At 32.6% G+C, this 20,417-nt stretch overlaps 1 protein-coding gene and 1 non-coding gene across 2 annotated transcripts; both read right to left on the bottom strand.

The window, feature by feature from the left end:
• Positions 1-613: 613 nt before the first annotated feature.
• On the bottom strand, positions 614-8,654 carry LOC108916064 (the record flags this gene model as incomplete). Its single annotated transcript, XM_018722260.2, is given in 3 exon segments — positions 614-1,041; positions 8,344-8,415; positions 8,472-8,654. Coding segments are annotated over 3 exon segments (668 nt in total), but the record flags the coding sequence as incomplete, so codon positions are not given.
• A 1,353-nt stretch (positions 8,655-10,007) lies between these two features.
• Trnaf-gaa lies at positions 10,008-10,080 on the bottom strand. The gene has a single exon. It is a non-coding gene; the product is annotated as a tRNA-Phe (tRNA).
• Positions 10,081-20,417: the final 10,337 nt, after the last annotated feature.

Here is a 20,417-nt window from a genome sequence, read left to right as displayed (position 1 = left end):
CACTGTTGTCCATCACATTGACCATTGCTATACATTCATGTAATGTCATATAAGCAAAATAAACTAAATAAATAAATAAAAAGAATTGCCTTATAAGAAGAAATATGTTTTCTCATATCAATTTATTAAGTCAATTAATGGTAGAACCAGGAAAACTGGTATTTGCGAATGGACGAAGCGACCTATTTGGAATTGTTGCAACCATTTCTCTTGACGCATGTTTGTCCACTTCTTTTAGTTTATTTACTAATTGCTCATATGCCTTATTTTTCATATGCCGATTGGAAAATATTTAAACAAACGAATAAAGTCGTTTAAGAATTCTTTAGAATTTATCATTATCTATTTAAATACGCTTTTCTGTACAAATAAATTTTTTTATAACGGTTCTGATTACGGTTTCCGTATATCCAAGGACACCGAAAGAGGCTGGAAAAAGATCAAAGTGCCGACGACGAGTGAATTTGTTGGTTTATATATGCTGTGGTATAGCTATCAAATGTATGTAGAGCATTTGTTAATGGTTGGAAATTTTTGAAAATTAGATTAACCATTGAGTCAGATAATGATCCCTAAAAAAATAAATTCTAAAATAAATATAACCATAACCTACGCATTTAAAACATTGAAATATGTTCGACTGAATTTCTCGTACGCCATAGATTTTGCCATGCAAAGAGGATCCATATCATTATCAAAATTAAAGTAAGGCAGATCTGAACTCCATATGCCATCGATGCTGACATCGTGTACCTTGTTTCTGTCACCATTTTCCTTCATCTTTCCTCTAAAAGTCAACCGCCATTTCCTCATTGGTTCTACCGGCGTAATTTCGATACCTTCAGCGGAATATTCCTCTGAATAGTCAGTCTTATAGAGAGCAGTTCCAGGCAGTTTTGGACTTTCTAATACCCCCAAATTGCTATCATTAATTTTAAGATAGAGGAAACCATCTACTAGTAAATTTTTCCTACGCGCAGTACCAACTACGAGGTAGTCTCCTTGCTTATTCGCACCGTTCAAGTATATTGCGTCAATAGCCTGTAAAAATGTCCCTGTTAATAAAATAAAAGACTTACCATAAGGAAAGGGTTGTAATGTATGTACTGATTAGTATTGTTTCTAATCCGTACAAGTCAGGACCGTACTTAGGTTTCATTAAGCCTACATCTAATATACAACAAAATTAATATCTGGAACATGTTTTAGTTATTGCAGGCGAATATTGCACAGAATATTTGTAATATTATATTATAAGAGGGCTAAGAAAAAACAAAAATTATCAGATAAGCGAACAACTATCGGGAATTCTCATTTACACACAATTAATATTGCAGCAATCCTGAATTTTGTAACAGATTACAATTTTCTGTTCTGCATAACAAGATAATAAAACGATCACGATTCAACTATTAATAATGTAATAATTATTTAGTTATTTAATGTTGTAATTTTGTTTCTTCTTATATGTATCATGTATTACTTGTGAAAATTTTCGATAAATATAAAAATATTAGGAGCAAAAAATCGCGAGAAAATAAAACAAAAAGTTAAGGAAAGGCTTATTTAACTTTGTGATAGTTTTTAAATTATCAGTTAAACTAAAGAAAACTTTGTTCAAATTTGGTAAAGAGGTGTTTCTACTGATGCTAAAATAGAATATATTACCAACTTTTAGATAAAAAATATCCGCTAGGCGTGTATCGTACTGCGATCATCTATATCTACAGTGTGAAAAACGTTCGTCGTAAAAACATGTCGTCTCCAGACGAATCTATTATGATAGCAAGTGCTGCTTTGTATACTAATACATAATATAGTGGAAGATTATAAACGTCCACGAAGATTTTGATACATGTTTTGTACAAAGAAAGAAGCGGGTTGCATTACTTTCAATTTGAAATTTCAATCAGCGGATATTACAAAAATTTCGCATGCATGCATCCTTCAGATTTTGAATATTTAATCAATCTAGTTGGACCAAGAATTCAAAAAAGAGATACTTTTAGAGAAGCTATTTCAGTCCAAGATAGATTAAATTTAAACACTTTTCTTCACTTCATTCCATGATCGCACCCAAAGTTTACAGAATAAGTACTGCAACGCTGATTGATACACTGATAGGTATAAGTCTTTCCGATATCAATTGAAGAACCAACAGATTGACAGTACGTACCAGGTTCGGTCGTTTACGCAGCAACTCGGTATTGAAATATTTGAAAAACTTGCTCCCATATACAGATCTGGTCGAATTAAACGTGGAGGTGGTAGAAATGCATACGCCCAGTTGAGGAATGCGAGCGCGGGCAAAGGAAAACAAACACAGTTGCATTGGGCTACTGGGCAATAAATCTCAGCAGTTGACAAGTGGTTGATAAATTGCCCAGCTGTGCAGTGCAGCAATGCGGAATTTGGTGTGATTCAGGTAATTTTAATTTATTATAGGCACCTTCTATCAATCATTTATATTACAATTGCGAAAGGTAGAAATAAGAGGGATATTTTGTTTACTAATATTATCACAACATGGCATTTTGGAGACCTTTTGAAACGGAACAAAACGAAATTTACAACCAATATAATAAAATTGTTTGAGGACATAAATAATTAAAATATGTTGTTGGCCAAATGAACATATAATAAAAATTTTCTACACATTATACAGGGTCGGAAAGTCCCCATGGTTCATAGGCCGTTACGTGAGAGCGATAAAGTAAGTCATAGAAATCCGTGCGATAGAGAAAGATGGCTATAATGAAGACGTCTAATAGTCACCGCCTATTTCGCCCTTCCACAAATAAGAAGTGGATCTTATGGACTTTCCGACCCTGTATACAAATTATTATAATTTTTTACCTTTAGCAGGAAACTTTTTTAGGGACGCCTATGAAAGTCATTAAATTTTATTGCCAGTGGTTTTTTTGCATGTTCAACTTCGGAAAGACTATATTACTAACTTGTGCTCCTCTATGAATCATTCGTACACACTATAAATTTATGTTACAATAGATGATACAAATACAGATACGGAGCGCAGATGAGTACCCGGCTTAAGGCATTAAAGGGCATTATTAAGAAATTTAATAAGGATATTAGATACAAAATGAGTATTAGTGTGCAAAATCTCGACCACTTGTTCATGTAATTTCAACTTTACACTGTCTTATTTTAAACTGTAAGTGCGTAACAAAACAGCCTCAGGTCTTGGAGGAAGACAATCCTGGCGGGTTGGGGATACGTCCTTCCAAAGGAAAGTCGTTAAAGCTCTCCAAAGGCGTCACAATGGGGCATCCAAAAAGGCGAGGCCCCGGAGCTTTTTCCGAACTGCTTTATAGTAGTTATCCCACTAGTATTATATCCAGTTTCTTCTAAATAAATAAGTTCTTATACAAATATAAAATGCATTCTACCAAATTTTCACATTTCACAGTAACTAAATATAGTACAACTTAACCTTCAAAACTCTCTTGCACATTTGTCGAAACTTCCATAGGTTTCTAAGAACAGTACAGAACAATATCTAATCTTTTAAGAACATTATCAAATAAATAAGTAAATAAATGTGCAAACAAAGTCTACTAGGGAGATTTTCGTTATAATTTGCATACCTATTTTCTTCTATAAAAATCTAAATAATTCTCGACATCCTGCTGACAGTGCTGACAACACCTTCTAATTAGGTACCTACTCTACATCCTGAACTATAATTAGGATCAAATGTGTATAATACTGTGTAATTTTCCATGGCCACTTTTTTCACTTTTGTTCCACTGCCATTCGTGGATTCAGTAGAGCATGTTATTGTTCGCGTTGTAATTATATGCATTTATAAACCGAATTTTTTAATAGATAGGTATCTACTTAATGTATAAAGGAAACCCAGTTCAGTAATTTTTATCATTTTTTAAATATAAAGTCGTATATATTAATATTAAGTCATTGTCATTATGGAATGTAGACCAAAAAAGTGATACTGTAATAATGAAGTATATAAATTTGTTTATCGCGATTTTTTCTTTTTTTCCATATATCTGGTTTATTATTATTTATGTATAAACAGGGTGATTCAGAACTTATAATAAAAATTAATTTACAGGGAACTCTTGCAAATACAATTTTGTAAAGAAAATCAAAAAGGGCTGTTCGAAAATGATTTAAAAATACACTTTTGCACGGCACTGGAGAGTAATCCACTGTAAAACTTGACCCTGCACAAGACAAGGCATGTAGTCGACAACGGGCACGGCGGCAAAGTCTAATAACAAAAAATTGAAAGAATTTCTTTCCCAACGAAAAAAATCAATAAAATTTTATATCAACAAATGTTACTGCTTTTGCCGCAATTGTTATTATAACTTTAATTTTATTGATTTTAATTAATAAGATACCTGAACTATTCAAAATTTTGTCACCGACTTGTAAACACATTTTGGCCCGTCTTACCCAGTTTCTACGAACTAACACAAAGTTGTCTTGCTTCGCCATAACACAAATGTTGTCTTGCTTCACCATAAATTAAAACGATATCCATCAACTCCGGGTTGCTATTTTTGACATTTGAAGAACTAGGTAATGTAAACATCATCGCAAAAACGTTAATACTAACATCGGATTTCAGTGTTCGGAATCGCCTGGGCCAACGTGGAGAGAAAGCGCAACGCGAATGACGCTAGAGGCTACAGTAGCTCAGTGAAGTAAAGGTTGAAAATACTACAACTTCAATATTTTTTTTCTCAGAAACAATAAAAATTTTACAATTTTTTTTTACAATTTTCCATGACGTATATATTCCCAATCCATTTTTTTGGATAAGTTGTGAATCACCCTAAATACTAATACACCTATTAGAAAAATTATCATAGATATGGCCAACATATACAGGGCATAATTAAAATACTTGGCTAAAATGACGGATCCACGTCACAAATTTAATAAAATGTATTTCTGTAAACGTAGAATTGTTTAAATTTGAAAATGGAGTATTTTTATTAAACATTGGCATGGAAAAAGAAAAACCGTTGAATATTAAAATCTATTTTAATATGTTACTTCGTGAAAGTGGTTACTAGAACTAAGAACTAGAACTAAGCGGTTACTATTATTTAAAAAATAACATGGTATTATGACATGAAATTTCAACATTTATCTCAACAGTGCATCCTTGCAACGCGACGTGCAGGAAAACACTTTTTTGAAAATCCTACACTGCTTTATTGTAATAGATAAGAATAAGTCCATATCGAGTATTACGATACGAAAATCTGTTACATATCCATTTGCAGATAATCAAAAACTAACGCTCTTTTTCATATTTGAATGTAATTCAGTCGTTTTTCATCCTAGGTCTTGAAAACGAAGCCTTGTCGGACTCTAATTATAAGGTTTTTTGTTAAATTGTGAATTTGTTATTACTACTGATTTTTAAATCATTTTACATACAGGGTGTCTCACAGTGACGGCCCATTAGAATTTTTTCAGAAACTACTTTGACTTGAATTTTGAAAATTTGGGATACCGGGTTTTCGGGCATGCCCTTCTCAATTAAAATAATGGCGTCCACGTATCACCTCCGGTTATACCGGAAGTCGTCATCAACTTGCTTATTTTAAATGGAACGCCCTATATATTATTACAATTTTGGATTCTACGTGTTATTTTAGGTGGACTTTTGTGAAGTTTCACTATTCCTAAAATTAACCGTTTTCGAGATACCTAATTTAAAAAAAAATGAGAGAAACAGTGACTAGCTTCAAACCTTGTGTATTATATAGTAAGAAAGATAAAGCAACAATATTTATAGAGGGGATAGCTAGACCCCCAAGCTTCCCATTCATACTTTCAAAGTGGCTTAATTGCATACAGGGTGCTAGAAATTTAATGCCGAGTATAGTTAACTTCAAACTTTCATAAGTCGTTTTTTTTAAATGGAACACCCTGTATGTTTTTCTATATTCTGATACACAATTTTATTCTCTTTCGAACAGTATCAAGATTCCCTATACCTATCTCTTCTAGTTTTTAAGTTATCTACTATTTTTTGTGTAACCACCTAAAATCATGTAATTTCTTGCGAGGTTATCTGTGGAATTTTTAGCCAAACTTTAAAACAAACAACTAAACTGTCAATTTGTTGTTAGTCTCTTGCAGTGACAGTTTAATTTAGTGTTTATAAAAAATGAAAAACAATTCAACATTCAAATGCTGATATTTTAAATTTATTATTCATTCACAGACGTTGCAATGGGATTATAATCAGAACATGTACAGTTTTTAATGAGACATATCCAAATTTGCCACCAATGAGCAGAAAAAAGTTAAGAAGAATTTTAGCAAATCAACTAGAGTATGGTCGAGTTTGTATGTCCTGTCCAAATTTTGTTCGTACAACTCTCTTGGTTTCGACAATGCAATACCTATGTATGTTTTCAGCAGCAAAAATTGAATAATTCCAAATATTTCGAATTTTCACCGCCAAAAACAACGGTGACAGCATTTTTAAGATTAAGGCGATGTTTCGCATTGTATTAGCTATGCCCTGTCCATTTTGTTCGTGCAACTCTTTTGGTTTCGACAATGCAATGTTTCGTATGTTTTCAACCACGAAAATTGAATAATTTCAAATATTTCGAATTTTCACCACCAAGAACGGCGCTTATTATTATCAACATACATAATTAAAATTGTGTAGTACTATGTATGAAGTTGGTTTTTTAGAATTCTTCTTAACTTTATTCTGCTCATTGGTGGAAAATTGGGATATAGGTATCTCATTAAAATCATCATCATGTTCTGCTTAGAATCCCATTGCAACGTCTGTGAATAAATAATAATAAATAACTGGTGACAGTTTAGTTGTTTGTTTGGAAGTTTTGCTAAAAATTCCATAGCTAACCTCACAAGAAATTACATGATTTTAGGTGATTATACAAAAAATAGTAGATAACTTAAAAACTAGAAGAGATAGATATAGGGAACCCTGATACCATTCGAAAGAGAATAAAATTGTGTATGAGAATATAGAAAAACATACAGGGCGTTCCATTAAAAAAAAAAGACTTATGAAAGTTTGAAGTTAACTAAACTCGGCATTAAATTTCTAACACCCTGTATGCAATTAAGCCACTTTGAAAGTATGGATGGGAAGCTTAGGGGTCTAGCTATCCCCTCTATAAATATTGCTGCTTTATCTTTCTTACTATAAATTACACATGGTTTGAAGCTAGTCACTGTTTCTCTCCATTTGTTTGAAAAAAATTAAGTATTTCGAAAACGGTTAATTTTAGGAATAGGGAAACTTCATAAAAGTCCACCTAAAATAATACGTAGAATCCAAAATTGCAATAATATATATGGTGTTCCATTTAAAATAAACAACTTGATGGCGACATCCAGTAAACCGGAAGTGATACGTGGACGCCATTATTTTAGTTGAGAAAGGCATGCCCGAAAACCCGGTATCCCAAATTTTCAAAATTCAAATCGAAGTAGTCTCTGCAATAATTCTAATGGGCCGTCACCTTGTCACACCCTGTATAGGGTAAGGCATTTATAATAAATAAAATTAAAAAACCACATTGCCGATGAAAAGTGAAGACTATAGGTACAATAATTATTATTTAATTAGAGCAAATTGAGATTAGCATGACAGAAGGGAGCAAAAAATAAATACAAATAAATAAATATGAGGTTGTTTCGTTAAGACATGGTTAACACGTGCTCTGTGGTTAACACCTAACTTATGCCAAAGTTTATTCATTTGTAATTTACAATGGAGTTTACAGATCTAATTATTATCCACCGTGGTGCAGGTGCATTTCCATGAAATAATAAACAACAATTTTAAACTTTGATGGTATGTTTTTATCTCATTTAGTACCTACCTACTTTACTATTTTTAAAACAGCTTTTAGTAAAGTGATATGGAGGGACTTAGAATTATTGTTTTATGTTTAAATACATTAAAATTTAAAAACACAAATAAGATTATGTGTAATTATTACTTAAATAACAAGGATAATGATAGAATTATGCTGAAATATTCGATTTCTGTTAAAAAAAGAAATATTTTTCCGATTGAAAGATTCCCGAAAGGTCAGGCTTTTTATTAACACTGATCTGCATAGAGGATAAGAGTTCCTCTACTCTGTGCAGGCGATGCGTCACATATCACTAACTTTCCTTTCAGGGCCCTATTAGCAACTTTTCTAAATTATAGATATTTTTGGTATATTTTAATATTTGTACACTAATATCGCACCCTGTATATTGATATGAACATTGTCCAGTAAAAATTACGGGTATCTTTTTAAAAAATAAGAATGTATTACCTTATACATATATTACCTTTTCATGGTGAGACAACTTTTGCGGTTTTTCTATGTCCAAGTATTTCGATTTGTCATCTTTTTTCAAGAGCTGAAATTATAAGCCGGTGCTATTACCTTAAAAATTGTAATCTCGCGGAAACTTACCTTTCTCAAGGACAACACTGAATACATAAAACATACTTTAACCCAGTACAAGCCGTTGGGTCTCTGGTAGATTCCTAATATGGGCGCTGGATTTTTATCTAATATCCTTATTACTAAAATTATTAATACTGAAGCTGAGACAACAAATATATCGGTTAATTCTAACATTGTAAGTTTAACTAAATTTTATTAGCTATTCTGTGTCGGAGAAAAGATAACATTGGCACTCTTAAACTTTATCGCACCTTGTTTAAGATAAAGGTCGATAGGCTTGTGTCTCAAATATTGCAAATGTTTTGGTAATACAGGTGATAAATTAACTTCCACATGTTGGAGTACCAGTTGCGGATACATAAAATTTAAGTAACCTTCTGTAGATAAGATTAGATCTTACATTTTTCCAGTAGGATTTAGAAACTGGAAACAATAATGCAATAATATACGCTAAGTGAAGGCTCTGGGACAAAAAAGGAGATAAATCGATTTTCGTTTTAATTAGATTATTACAGATAAAGGTTTAGGAAGGACATAAAATAATTTTTTAGATATATCGTTATTTACATGAATATTTCAGTCCAATTCGGATATAAATCTTATACTTATTTAACCAAATGTTAAACAAATAATACTAATCTAAAAAAAACTGCTGCCTCTCCTGAACAATTTACATATTGTTGCTTATCCCCTACTTGCACTAATTATTCTTCGACTTGCAGATTAAGCAACCCCCTTTCATTTAAATCTCCGATGGTCTTGTGGGACTCTTAATAGGTTTTTTAATGTCACGGCTTAGTACTGACTCGCCGTATAATTACAAAAAAATGTACATTGAATACACTTTATCTATAGCGTTTCTTGTGATTAATATTAAAATGTCACAGCTGCTTCTGTTAATATATTTTAAAAAACTGGAAATTCCCGAAGTGTAAGTATATGGTTGCTGTTCGTAAAAAGCATTTTCATACCAAATTAATAAAGAAGGGCGTACCTTAAAATCGTAGTTTCATTTTGACCTTATTATATCATTGAAAGCTGTAAGCAATGAGTTTTAGCACAGAATAAATAGCTACGCTAGCGTAGCTATTTATTCTGTGGTTTTAGCAACGAATTTGTGTAGTTGGATATTCCAATATTGTTATCCTGAACAGGAAACTGTAATCTGTTAAAAAATAATAATCCAAAATATGTTACATTGTACAATTTTACCTTACAATTAGAAGAATGCAATTTTATACACATGGTAAAGGATTTTTAAGATTAATTTCAAAAGAATGAGAATACATATATGGTAAACGAATGACAGCGTAACTTGGATTTCCTATTTCCTATCCATTTTTTAAATCTTTTTGTTTTTTTTTAATAGCAAATCAAGATGCAGCATCTCTTTCTACACAATTTCTCAACAGCGACCTACTATTAGTCAGCAGTGAACTATTTACCTTTGGTACAAAGTGCCAAGATAACATTTACGAAAAATATTTACGTAAACAGAAAATATTACGCTATAAAATTTGTAATGCAAATAAAAAAAATATATGCCGAAACCCGGGATCGAACCAGGGACCTTTAGATCTTCAGTCTAACGCTCTCCCAACTGAGCTATTTCGGCGGTTGTGGTGGTTGACGAATATATGTTTAATCACGTTATCAAATAATACTTTATATAAAAAAATCTTGGAGCAATTAAGTTAGGTACATAGTACTAGTTTGATAAATATTAGGCGCATTCACCCCTAAAAACATCTACGCAAGATCATGGATACGGCATATACACATTTACAAAATGCATGTTTAAGACTTATTTACTCAATTGTCTCAACTACCCCGCTTTTAACTACGCCTCTGGAATATTTCAGTAGGTTCTTATACAGGGTCAATCCTAGGAAAGTTGCCTTTGGCAATGGTTTACACTCATCGGAGAAGAGTTTACCTCTTTTTTTTCTGGAAACTGGTCATTTGGTTTGCCCCTCGCTAGGATCGGCCCTGTTTGTCATACGATTATCGGAAAATGTTCAACGAAGGGAACAAATGTTTGATCTTTTTGGCGAAGAACCAAATTAGACACTGCCAAAAAAAGTTTGAATTACATTACGGGGAAATGTTGTACCCATTTCATATACAGGTACAACGCGTTCAAGCCTTACAGTCACACCCCAACTGAGTTCAGTTTTGTGAGTGGCTTCAAAAACTTCATTCTGGTTATGGACGAGGGCACATTTAAGTACACTACCCATGTTTGGTCTGCTGAAAATCGCCATGCTTATAGGTAAATGCATTTTTCAAGATAAATTTTCATTAAATGTGTAGGCAGCTGCTATCAACGGTATTCTTGTAGGGTCTTTTATCTTGTCGGATCGCTTAAAGAGCGAAAGCTATTTGAAATTTTTGAAAAATCATCTTTCGTGTTTTCTAGAATGTCAAGAAAATAATGTTATTGGTTCACGATGGCGTTCCTAAACATTCCTTTCCGCAACAAATAATAGGAAAGTCGTGAAGGGCCAGCCGCGTGGCCTACCAGCCAGATTAAATTATCCCAAAGTTACTTTTACAGTCCTCCAATGTTTCGACAGTGAAAAATAAATTTCATACCAGTAGCATAAAGCAAATAAAGTACATTTAATACATCTATTTGTAAGAATAATAAATAATAATAATAGTCCTACAATGACGATTTTTACTCAACTTTCGAATATGTGCTACGAAGCCGTTTATAGATTATTTACGAGAGGGAAATTCCCACAAAAGTGGTATGGTATCGAATCTGTCATCCTTATGAAATAGAAGACGCGGCGAGCAGAAATCGGAATATATTGTTAATACATATCCTCAATAAAATCTAATTTTTATAATCGAAACTTTGTTAAAATTTTTGCGAGCGCACCGCTCGAGAATTAAATTATCAATCTAGAGTCGCATCCGCTCAGAACTCTGTAGCTGCAGTCTGCAGAGAAGATTGTAAAGGATAAGCTAAGCTCTCGGTAGCCCAAATCCCCTCAGAACTTTTTGTACCTACAGCGAAGATTCTAAGGGATAAAAACCAGGTACTCCAAGGAGTGCTTAGGCAAGGCAAAGCTTAAAGACAATGATATGGACACAAGAGTAACCATACAAGACGTACCCAAACAACAATTAATGCAGAAAAATAAATTGGAGCAGAATACCTCACCACCGATGGAGAACAACCGACTAGCGGAACGCTCTACTCCAGGCATCTGTTGTGTATGGTGTTTTGGGAAAGGTGTCAGACACTCCCGAGATCTGGAAAAAGTAAAACCGCTGCACAATCCTGTGCTACACCGAAAGGGACAAGAAAGTCAATAGATTAAAAGCCACTGTAGATAACGTACTACGTCAGTTCGTGTCTGCATATCTAAAGGCGGTTTTCCACTAAACGGACAAAACAAAACAAACTTGTGTCGAATAAAACAAAACTATAACTTTTCGCAAACTTTTTGAAGACTGGCGTGTTTTGCGACAGTTGGAGTTTTGTTTTTCGGGTCCCGCTCGAAAGCGGTCACATCAAAAGGTTTCGACGTGTTTTGAAACTCAAGTCTGTTTAGTGGAAATGGTCGTGTTGTGTTTTCTATTTAAGTGATCCAACCCAATATCTATATTGGCGTTTTCTTCTTCCCAAAAACAATATTTTAATCATTAATGAATTATAGCTATTAAAAAATATATACATATGTGTACGGTTAGTGTTTACTTGGCTAGGATACAAACTAACCAAGTAAACACTTTAACCGTACATATACCACGAATTCCATCGATGGATATCTGGGAAACCGCTAGAAGGATTTTTTTGAAATTGTGATGGCGTGATACGGACTATGGAGCCTACCAAGCCAAAATATTAATTAATAAAGGTCATCGTATTTCCGGTTATACCGGAAGTTGATACTAACTTTCTTATTTTAAATGGAACCCCCTGTATATTATTTTACAATTTAGGGGTTTCCATTTAAAAATTTCGAGATTTCCACATATTCTGAACTTCATATTCGATAAATTTTTTTTGACCACCCTGTATAAAAACTGGAAAATTTTCATGTCAAATTCAAAGTAGGTCTTTCTCTAGAAAATGCCCAATTTGCACAAAAAAATAAACAGGGAAAACTAAATTTTGCTGACAGTCTGCATCTGTCAATTTTTGTTTAGAAATCGAAATATCTCGGAAACGGTCAATCCTAAGTATGGAGTGTGCTATATGTTTTCAACTTAAAAATGGATGATATTTCCAAAAATTCAATAATATATAGGGGGTTGCATTTAAAATAAGAAAGTATCGACCTCCGGTGTAACCGGAAGTACGATGACCTTGAAAATATTTTAACTTGGTGGGCCCCATGGTCCGTATCACACCATCACAATTTCAAAAAAATCCTTAGAGCGGTTTCCCAGATATCCATCGATAGAGTTCAAGGTGGGACACTCTGTAGACACACTTTTTTTCAAAGGACTTCAGTATAAACCAGCCATAACTAAGAATAAAAAAATTTTCTCTAAACATGTTGGCTGGTTATTGGAAAAATGTGTTCTCACTTCCTCGCGACAACCATTGGAAAAGGACTGAAAACAAAAACAAAACTCGAACAAAATGTAGCCCGCTTGATGGAAACAAGAGTTTTGGGTTTGTTTCAGTTTTGTTTTTGTTTTGTTCTAGAAAACACAAACAGAACATAAATTCAACTGTCCGTTTAGTGGAAAACCGCCATAAGAGTTTTGAAACAAACTGCATAATGCAAAGTAAATTGGTATTCGTTGATCGACTTTTCATGAATTTGTACAGGTGAATATTTGGTTGCTAACACCGAAGTAGATATATTATGGTGTAACAATGGTTCCAGAATTTTGCAGAAGTTGCAGGTTATAGTCATAAAATTTGATATATCTTATTTATCGGCTATATATCGGACAAAGCTTAGATTGATACTTAGAAATATTTAAATATACCAATTATAATTCAAAGTATTTTCGCGCGGCGCGCTTGCCTTATCGGTATAGTTTTTTAAAATTTAATCGCGCGAAAGTGGGACGGTAAACTCACCGTTCGGCTTCTATCAAAGTGTGTACTTAATAATTTTAAGTGTACAAATTTTACTCATAAAAGAGAAAAGAGGCATATCGCATATCAATTGTTATTACTATCATCTGCCATCAAAATGTTCAATGTATTAGGAACAAAGTGGATCTTGTTGAATCTTTTTTAGTTGCAAATGACGTTGACATATTCTGTATGTCAGAGCACTGGTTATCAAAAGATCAGATTACACTGTTTAAAATTCAGGGATATAATTTAATTAGTATATTTTATAGGACAAATTATAAAAATGGAGGGGTTGCAATATACTCATCAGAAAAAATATATGAACTTTTGTATTAAGCAATCTTGTACATTTGATTGTAGTTTGTATCTACAGGTATCCTAAAGAAAATGTAAATTTATTTTTATCTGAATTGAATATATTTCTAGAAAAATACATTGAGAAATTTATTTACACATATACTGTGTTGTGTAGAGATATCTAGATATTGACTACCTAGTTAATACCATATTTAGAGATGATATCCACGATATTATCAACTTATATGGCTTTGTGAATCATATAGATAGGACAACAAGATGCACTTTGAATTCTTCTACTGCGGTAGATTATATCTGTACTATTTTTGACCAAAATGTATTTGGTATGTCTTCAGATGTTATATTTAATTGTATATCTGATCACTCTGCGCAAATTATAAAATTACGATGCAACTGAGAGTTTCATAATGACAACATTAGTAAAAGGGTTTTTAGCAATTATAATTATTATACCTTCTTTGGGTACTTAAGTAAGGAATATTGGAATGACATATATCAATGTATTGATGTTAATCAAGATTTTTATTGTTTTATTAATATATTGAGGTATTACATTGATATATCCTTTTCTATAACTAAAATTCAACAAAGTAAATGTCGAAGTAAAATGTGGCTAACGACAGGTATTAAAGTATCATCTGAAAAATTAAAAATGCTTTATAAGAATATGTGCACTACAAAAAATGCACAACATACCTATTAAGTGCTATAAAAAATATAAAAAGGTTTATAAAAAAGTTATCACAACTGCAAAAAAAAACTACACAATGATAGAATATATCAATCCTCTAATAATAAATGTATGGCTGCATGGTCCATAATAAATACCTGTTTAAATAATACAAAGACAAATAATGACATATCTCAAATTTTTCTTAACAACACTATAGTAACTGATAACAAAATTATTTTATCGCCGATTCATTTAATGATTATTTTGTTGGAATACCATCGAAAACTATTGTTAATTCTCAAATCGATAATGCTAATATAAATAATTTTGCTTCAATAAGCCAAACGTTTGACACAATATTTTTACGACCCGTATCAGAAAATATAATACATAATACAATCATGAGTTTAAAAAAATCTAATTCTACGGGTACTGACTTTATCTCTTATAATTTGCTAAAAAATTCTGCTAATTACATCTTATTAACATTTTAAATTAATATGTCACTAGAAGCAGGTGTATTTCCAGACACATTCAAATTAGCACGCATAGTACCTCTGCATATAAAAGGAGCCAACGACAATATAGCAAATTACCGCCCTATAGCACTTCTTAGTTCTGTCTCTAAAATCCTTGAGAAAGTAGTATTTAATCAGATTATAAATTTTTTAAACGGTCAAAATATTTTGCATAACTCCCAACATGGATTTAGAAAAAAAATACGCAGTCAGCTATACTTTACTTTATAGACAATTTATATAAATCTCTAGATGAAAATAAAAAATGTATCGGCTTGTTTATGGATCTTAACAAGGCTTTTGATTTAGTCAGTCATGATCTGTTGAAGGAGAAGATTTTGCGTTGTGGATAGGGATATTTTCATATTTGCTTAATAGGAAACAGATAGTTGACATAAATGGTTATTACTCCGAAGAAGCAACTGTAGATATTGGAGTACCCCAAGGATCAATGTCAATGATCTTCCGAACACTGTATCATGTGTAAATAATTTAACTATGTTTGCTGATGATAATACTTATTTAGTTAATGAATCGTGTGTACGGGATAGTGTCACGACAATGCAGGAAATGATTATTCATTTTAAAAACTGGTTTTCTGTAAATAAGTTGTGTCTTAATTATTAAGACTTAATACATTAAAAACGGTTTTCATAAATTTTACTCTTCGGACATCTGTATTAAATGAGTCGCATCTTTTGAAAATTGATCATAAATCATAAATCCATAGCTTAGGTTGAGCACACTAATTTTCTTGGATTATACATAGACAATAAATTAAATTGGAAAACACATATAGATAATCTTTGTAATGAGCTCACATCAATGTTTTATGCGTTATTTAGATTAAAATCTGTCACTAACAAAACTCTTATATTCTTCTATTATTCTCAATTTGTTGCTCGTATGCGATATGGTATTATATTTTGGGGTTCTTCTAGATATATTAATAGAATATTAAAAATATAAAAAAAGCTATTAGACTTTTAGTTAGCTAAAACTGTTGACTCTGTCCTGTCTATTTTTCTACGATGTCTTAATGTAAGTTAAATATAATTTAAATCAGTTTACAATCAATGGAGATTTTCACAATTATAGTACACGAGTCAGATCATCGCTAGTTGCCCCTGGGCATAACTTGTCACTATACGAGAAGAATCCAATCTATGTTGGTATTAAGTTATATAATAAGCTTTCCCCAGAAATAAAAAAAACATACAGAGTATGTAGTTGTTCAAAAAACAATGAAAAAATATCTATTAGAGAACGTTCATGAATTTCTTAGATATGCGTAAATTGTTATAATTGTACCCCACTAAGTATTTTATTTATTCGTTTTCTCTATGTTTTCAATATCTCTTTTAACGAATTGTTTTATTTATTTGCTATTTTATTTCTCGTTTTAATATGTGCATACTACCGATTATTGATGTTGTAATATTTGTATTTTGACTTTTCCTATACTATATTACATGGTCTACTGGAATAAAAATTATTATTATTATTATTATTATTATTATTATTATTATTATTATTATTATTATTATTATTATTGTTATTAAAGATGTATCTAAGGTAATTATAAATGTAGTGAGTATTGTTGTATTCTCCTCTCTCATTCTCTCATAGTGCGGATTTTTTGTGCACATTTTCAGATACAAGAACGCCTCTGCAATACGGACTCATGTCTCATGTGCATGTGGTTCATAAATCATTTAATTTTTTTATAATTTACAACCGACTGTTTAAATTATTGTTAGTCGATTAATTATTTCTTAAAAAATTGTTACTCGTGCAGACTTTTTTTTTGTTGTTCCCTTGGATATCGATGGCTTTTTCGGACCATTAGAGTGGCTATACCCGTACTTTGAAAACTCCATAACGGAATCCCTACCAACGTCTCGGAAATCAATCGAGTATCGGTCCAGGAGATCCAGTATCAGTTGTGCGCTGGAAACTAATAACTTATCAGTTTGATAAGTACCCAGATAGTTTTATTATATTTTCCTTCTAGACTTTTTTGTTTTTTTTTTGCAAATATTTTTACCAAACTCAGCGACATATTTTGTGTTTTTCTATTAAAAATTGCTGACATATAATTTTGTTTGCGATATTTGTTCATTTACAATACTTCGTATAGCACCTTTTAAACACTATTTTTTTTTGTATTAACGTTATATTATACATAGCATATCATATGTAATATTTAATATTGTAAGTTGTTTTAATTTTTATGTTCGTGGACTTGGAATAGGTATTTATTCTTTCAAAACACATTCCCAGTTTATGTATCACATGCAAAAACCAGGTTTTACTTATACATATTTTTTTGATGTGTTCCATGGAACGCTGTAGATATTTGTACTTACAATAATTAGTGTGCAGGTCATTTATTTTGAATTAATAAATTGGTAGTATATATTATAACAATTAACATTTAAAAAATGTATGTTTGGTCTGCGTTTAATTGTTTTTGCAAACATGGATGGTATCAAAATAACTAAACGGTTTCCTACAATTTTCATTCTTACCCATTATTTTAGATTTGAAAAATAGCCTTTATAAGAATTATAAATAAAGAACAAATAACTTATGACCTTTTGCATTTAACATATTTGTTTCCTTTGAAATTGGATTGTTAGGTATCTACATTTATATTTTAATTATGGGACATAGAAAATTGCTATTTATTATTCGGAGTACCTACTTTATGAACATGATAACCGCTGCTATTACATTTCCTGTTAAATTGCGTGATATGCTGAACTTGCTGAATGGATGATAATTTCCGTTATGCTTTATAAATATTATTGCATGACAATAGCCAAACGAAAACTTCAGGCAGGGCTAATGATTTTGGCAAAACGAAGTGAAAACTGTGGGATTGGTAGTGGCACTGAGTAGTACTTTCAATTCCAAAGCAAAAACTGTTAATGTATGAAAAAAAGTTGTAATTTTGTCATCACAAATTGCTTTATTGTTACAATTGATTCTGAGAATTTTACGTTTTTGAAAACTGCGCCTCTGCTAATTGGAAGCGTCTCCATGGGGTTAGGGTTTTGAAAATGATGTGGTTATTATATTGACCCTAAGGTCATTTGAAGAGTCCAGGACATTATAATTTTCATAATTTTTTCAGAAGTTTGGTGAAACTTATTACGCCCTTTGTATCGTCTGATGTAACAGGGACTTTTGACGCCAATCATCTCATCTTAGCGGCTTGACAGGAAAATTTTAGAATGTGTGGTTAATTTGTCATCATTCCGCGCGGTGCAGTGCTGTATTGCATGTGCGTTAGTTTTGTCTGGTGCACCTGAGACACCTGTTGGCGGCAATCTGGGCTTCCTCGTGATTTGGCGGGAAAATATTCGAAAGTGTGATGAAATCCGCTAGCGCCTTCCTGTGCGGTCGGAGAGGTGTAATGCTATGTCTCATGCATCGTCTGATACATCTGGAACGGCTTGGCGGCAATTGCGACGTCTATGTGGTTTTGGTAGGAGAATTATGGAAAGATCTGCGAAAAAGTGGTTTCTTGCCCTGGCTCATCGAAGTAAGTTATCTTTGAGGATTTATCTGTGGTTAATTATTGGTTAATTATTGGTAACTGCGCCCTGCGTGGATCCTGTTGACTGAAAACATTTGGAAACTTGGGTGAAAACTGAGTGTCTTCGGATTTCTATTATTTGGCGAGAATTGTGATAAAGTTTTTCGAAATATGGATGGAATTTCCTGCGTACTATGACAAAATATACAGGGTGTTCCACCTAAGAGGGATTGTTCTGTAACTCTGTAACTGTAAAGTTTATAAAAAAATGGTTTTAATAAAAGTTGTCTGGAATCATATGGGTCATGTAAAGAAAATATTTTTAACTTTACAGAATGTTCCATTTCACGTGGACTCTACATAACTTTGTTATTTTAAATGGAACACCCTATATATTATTGAGTTTTTGAATTCCTTGGTTAATATCAGGTAGAGTTTGTTAAATGTACATGGTGTTTAAAACTTACCGTTTTCGAGATAATCAGTTGTTTTTGAAAAAAATCACGATTTCAGCTCTCTAAATAAGGCTAGATAGCGTCTAAACCGTAAAAGTTAGAAACCTGCAGTTTTCACAGTTCGTTCTGGCATAAATTACTCTATTTTGTCATCTGTGAGCAAAACGTGTACGTTATTCTCGGAAATACTGAGACCTACATTTAATAATATTAGTCGAAAAACTTCTTTTTTTTCAAATTGTATGATCCATATTAATTGTCATGGGTGAATGCAAAATTGAATGCCCTTTCGACTGGTATAAGGTTGTCCATCGTTATCTCTAACAGTTTCTCAGAAAAATCAGGTTTTTCTAAAGTCCGAAAAAGTAGCTATGTAACAGCGTCAATAAGGCCTTGCAATTGTATTAGTACAACGTTGATACATAGGATTTTACAAAAGCACAGCACAGCACATCCTTATCGCATTCAATTACACCAAAAGTTACTAAAAGTAGACTTTCAGCGGAGACTGGAGTTTTGTCAGTGGGCACTTGAGATGTTAAATCAAGATGATGATTTTTTTTAAACGGGCCATGTTCTCCGATATGGCAACTTTTCATAAAAATGGAATTGCCATTATTATAACACAGTAAATCCTCATAACTCATAATCAATGATGGAACGTTGAACGTGTGGGGAGTTTTGAGAACCCATGTCATTGGACCATTCTTTTTTGACCAGCTGGAGCAGTTTATTTAAACTTTTTAACAAACACTCTAGAAGATTTGTTAGGCGACATTCCTTTAGCGAAGAATGTGGATGTAACATGATGGTGCTTCATCTCGCAATACCACTGCGGTTCGTCAGTTTTTACACGAAACTTTTCCCAGCAGATGGATTGGGCGCGGGGGACCAGTGAGTTGGCCTTCGGGGTGTCCAGATATGATAAGTTGCGACTTCTTTTTATGGGGATTTATAAAAAGTAAAGTTTACCACCACCACCAACTACCGCCGAAGATATGTGGCAGCGCATAACAGTACCATTTAAAGAAATTACGTATACTCTAGACATGCTGATCAATGTTGAACAGTCTTTTAAAAACCGAATTCGTTTGTGTATTAATCAAAATGGAAGACACTTCGAGCGATTGAAGTAAATAAGCGGTCTATTCCTCTCCTTGTTGTGTTCCGAGTTTTAGTTTGTTTCATTTTGTGTGTTGTTTTAGTTGTTGTTAGTGGTTTACTTCTGTTTGTCAAACATGCCAGTAAATACTGACACTGTCAGTCCCAGCTAAAATGATAAAATGTGAGAGAATAGTGGTTTTGCAAAACCTTGACACTGTTACATGGCTACTTTTTCGGACTTTAGAAAAGCACCTGATTTTTCTGTAAAACTGTTAAAGATAAGTATG

This window comes from Anoplophora glabripennis, unplaced genomic scaffold (assembly GCF_000390285.2).
Source record: "Anoplophora glabripennis isolate ALB-LARVAE unplaced genomic scaffold, Agla_2.0 scaffold1375, whole genome shotgun sequence".
In the NCBI taxonomy this organism is placed as follows: Eukaryota; Metazoa; Arthropoda; class Insecta; order Coleoptera; family Cerambycidae; genus Anoplophora; species Anoplophora glabripennis.
This window is presented reverse-complemented; position numbering and strand designations above follow the sequence as displayed.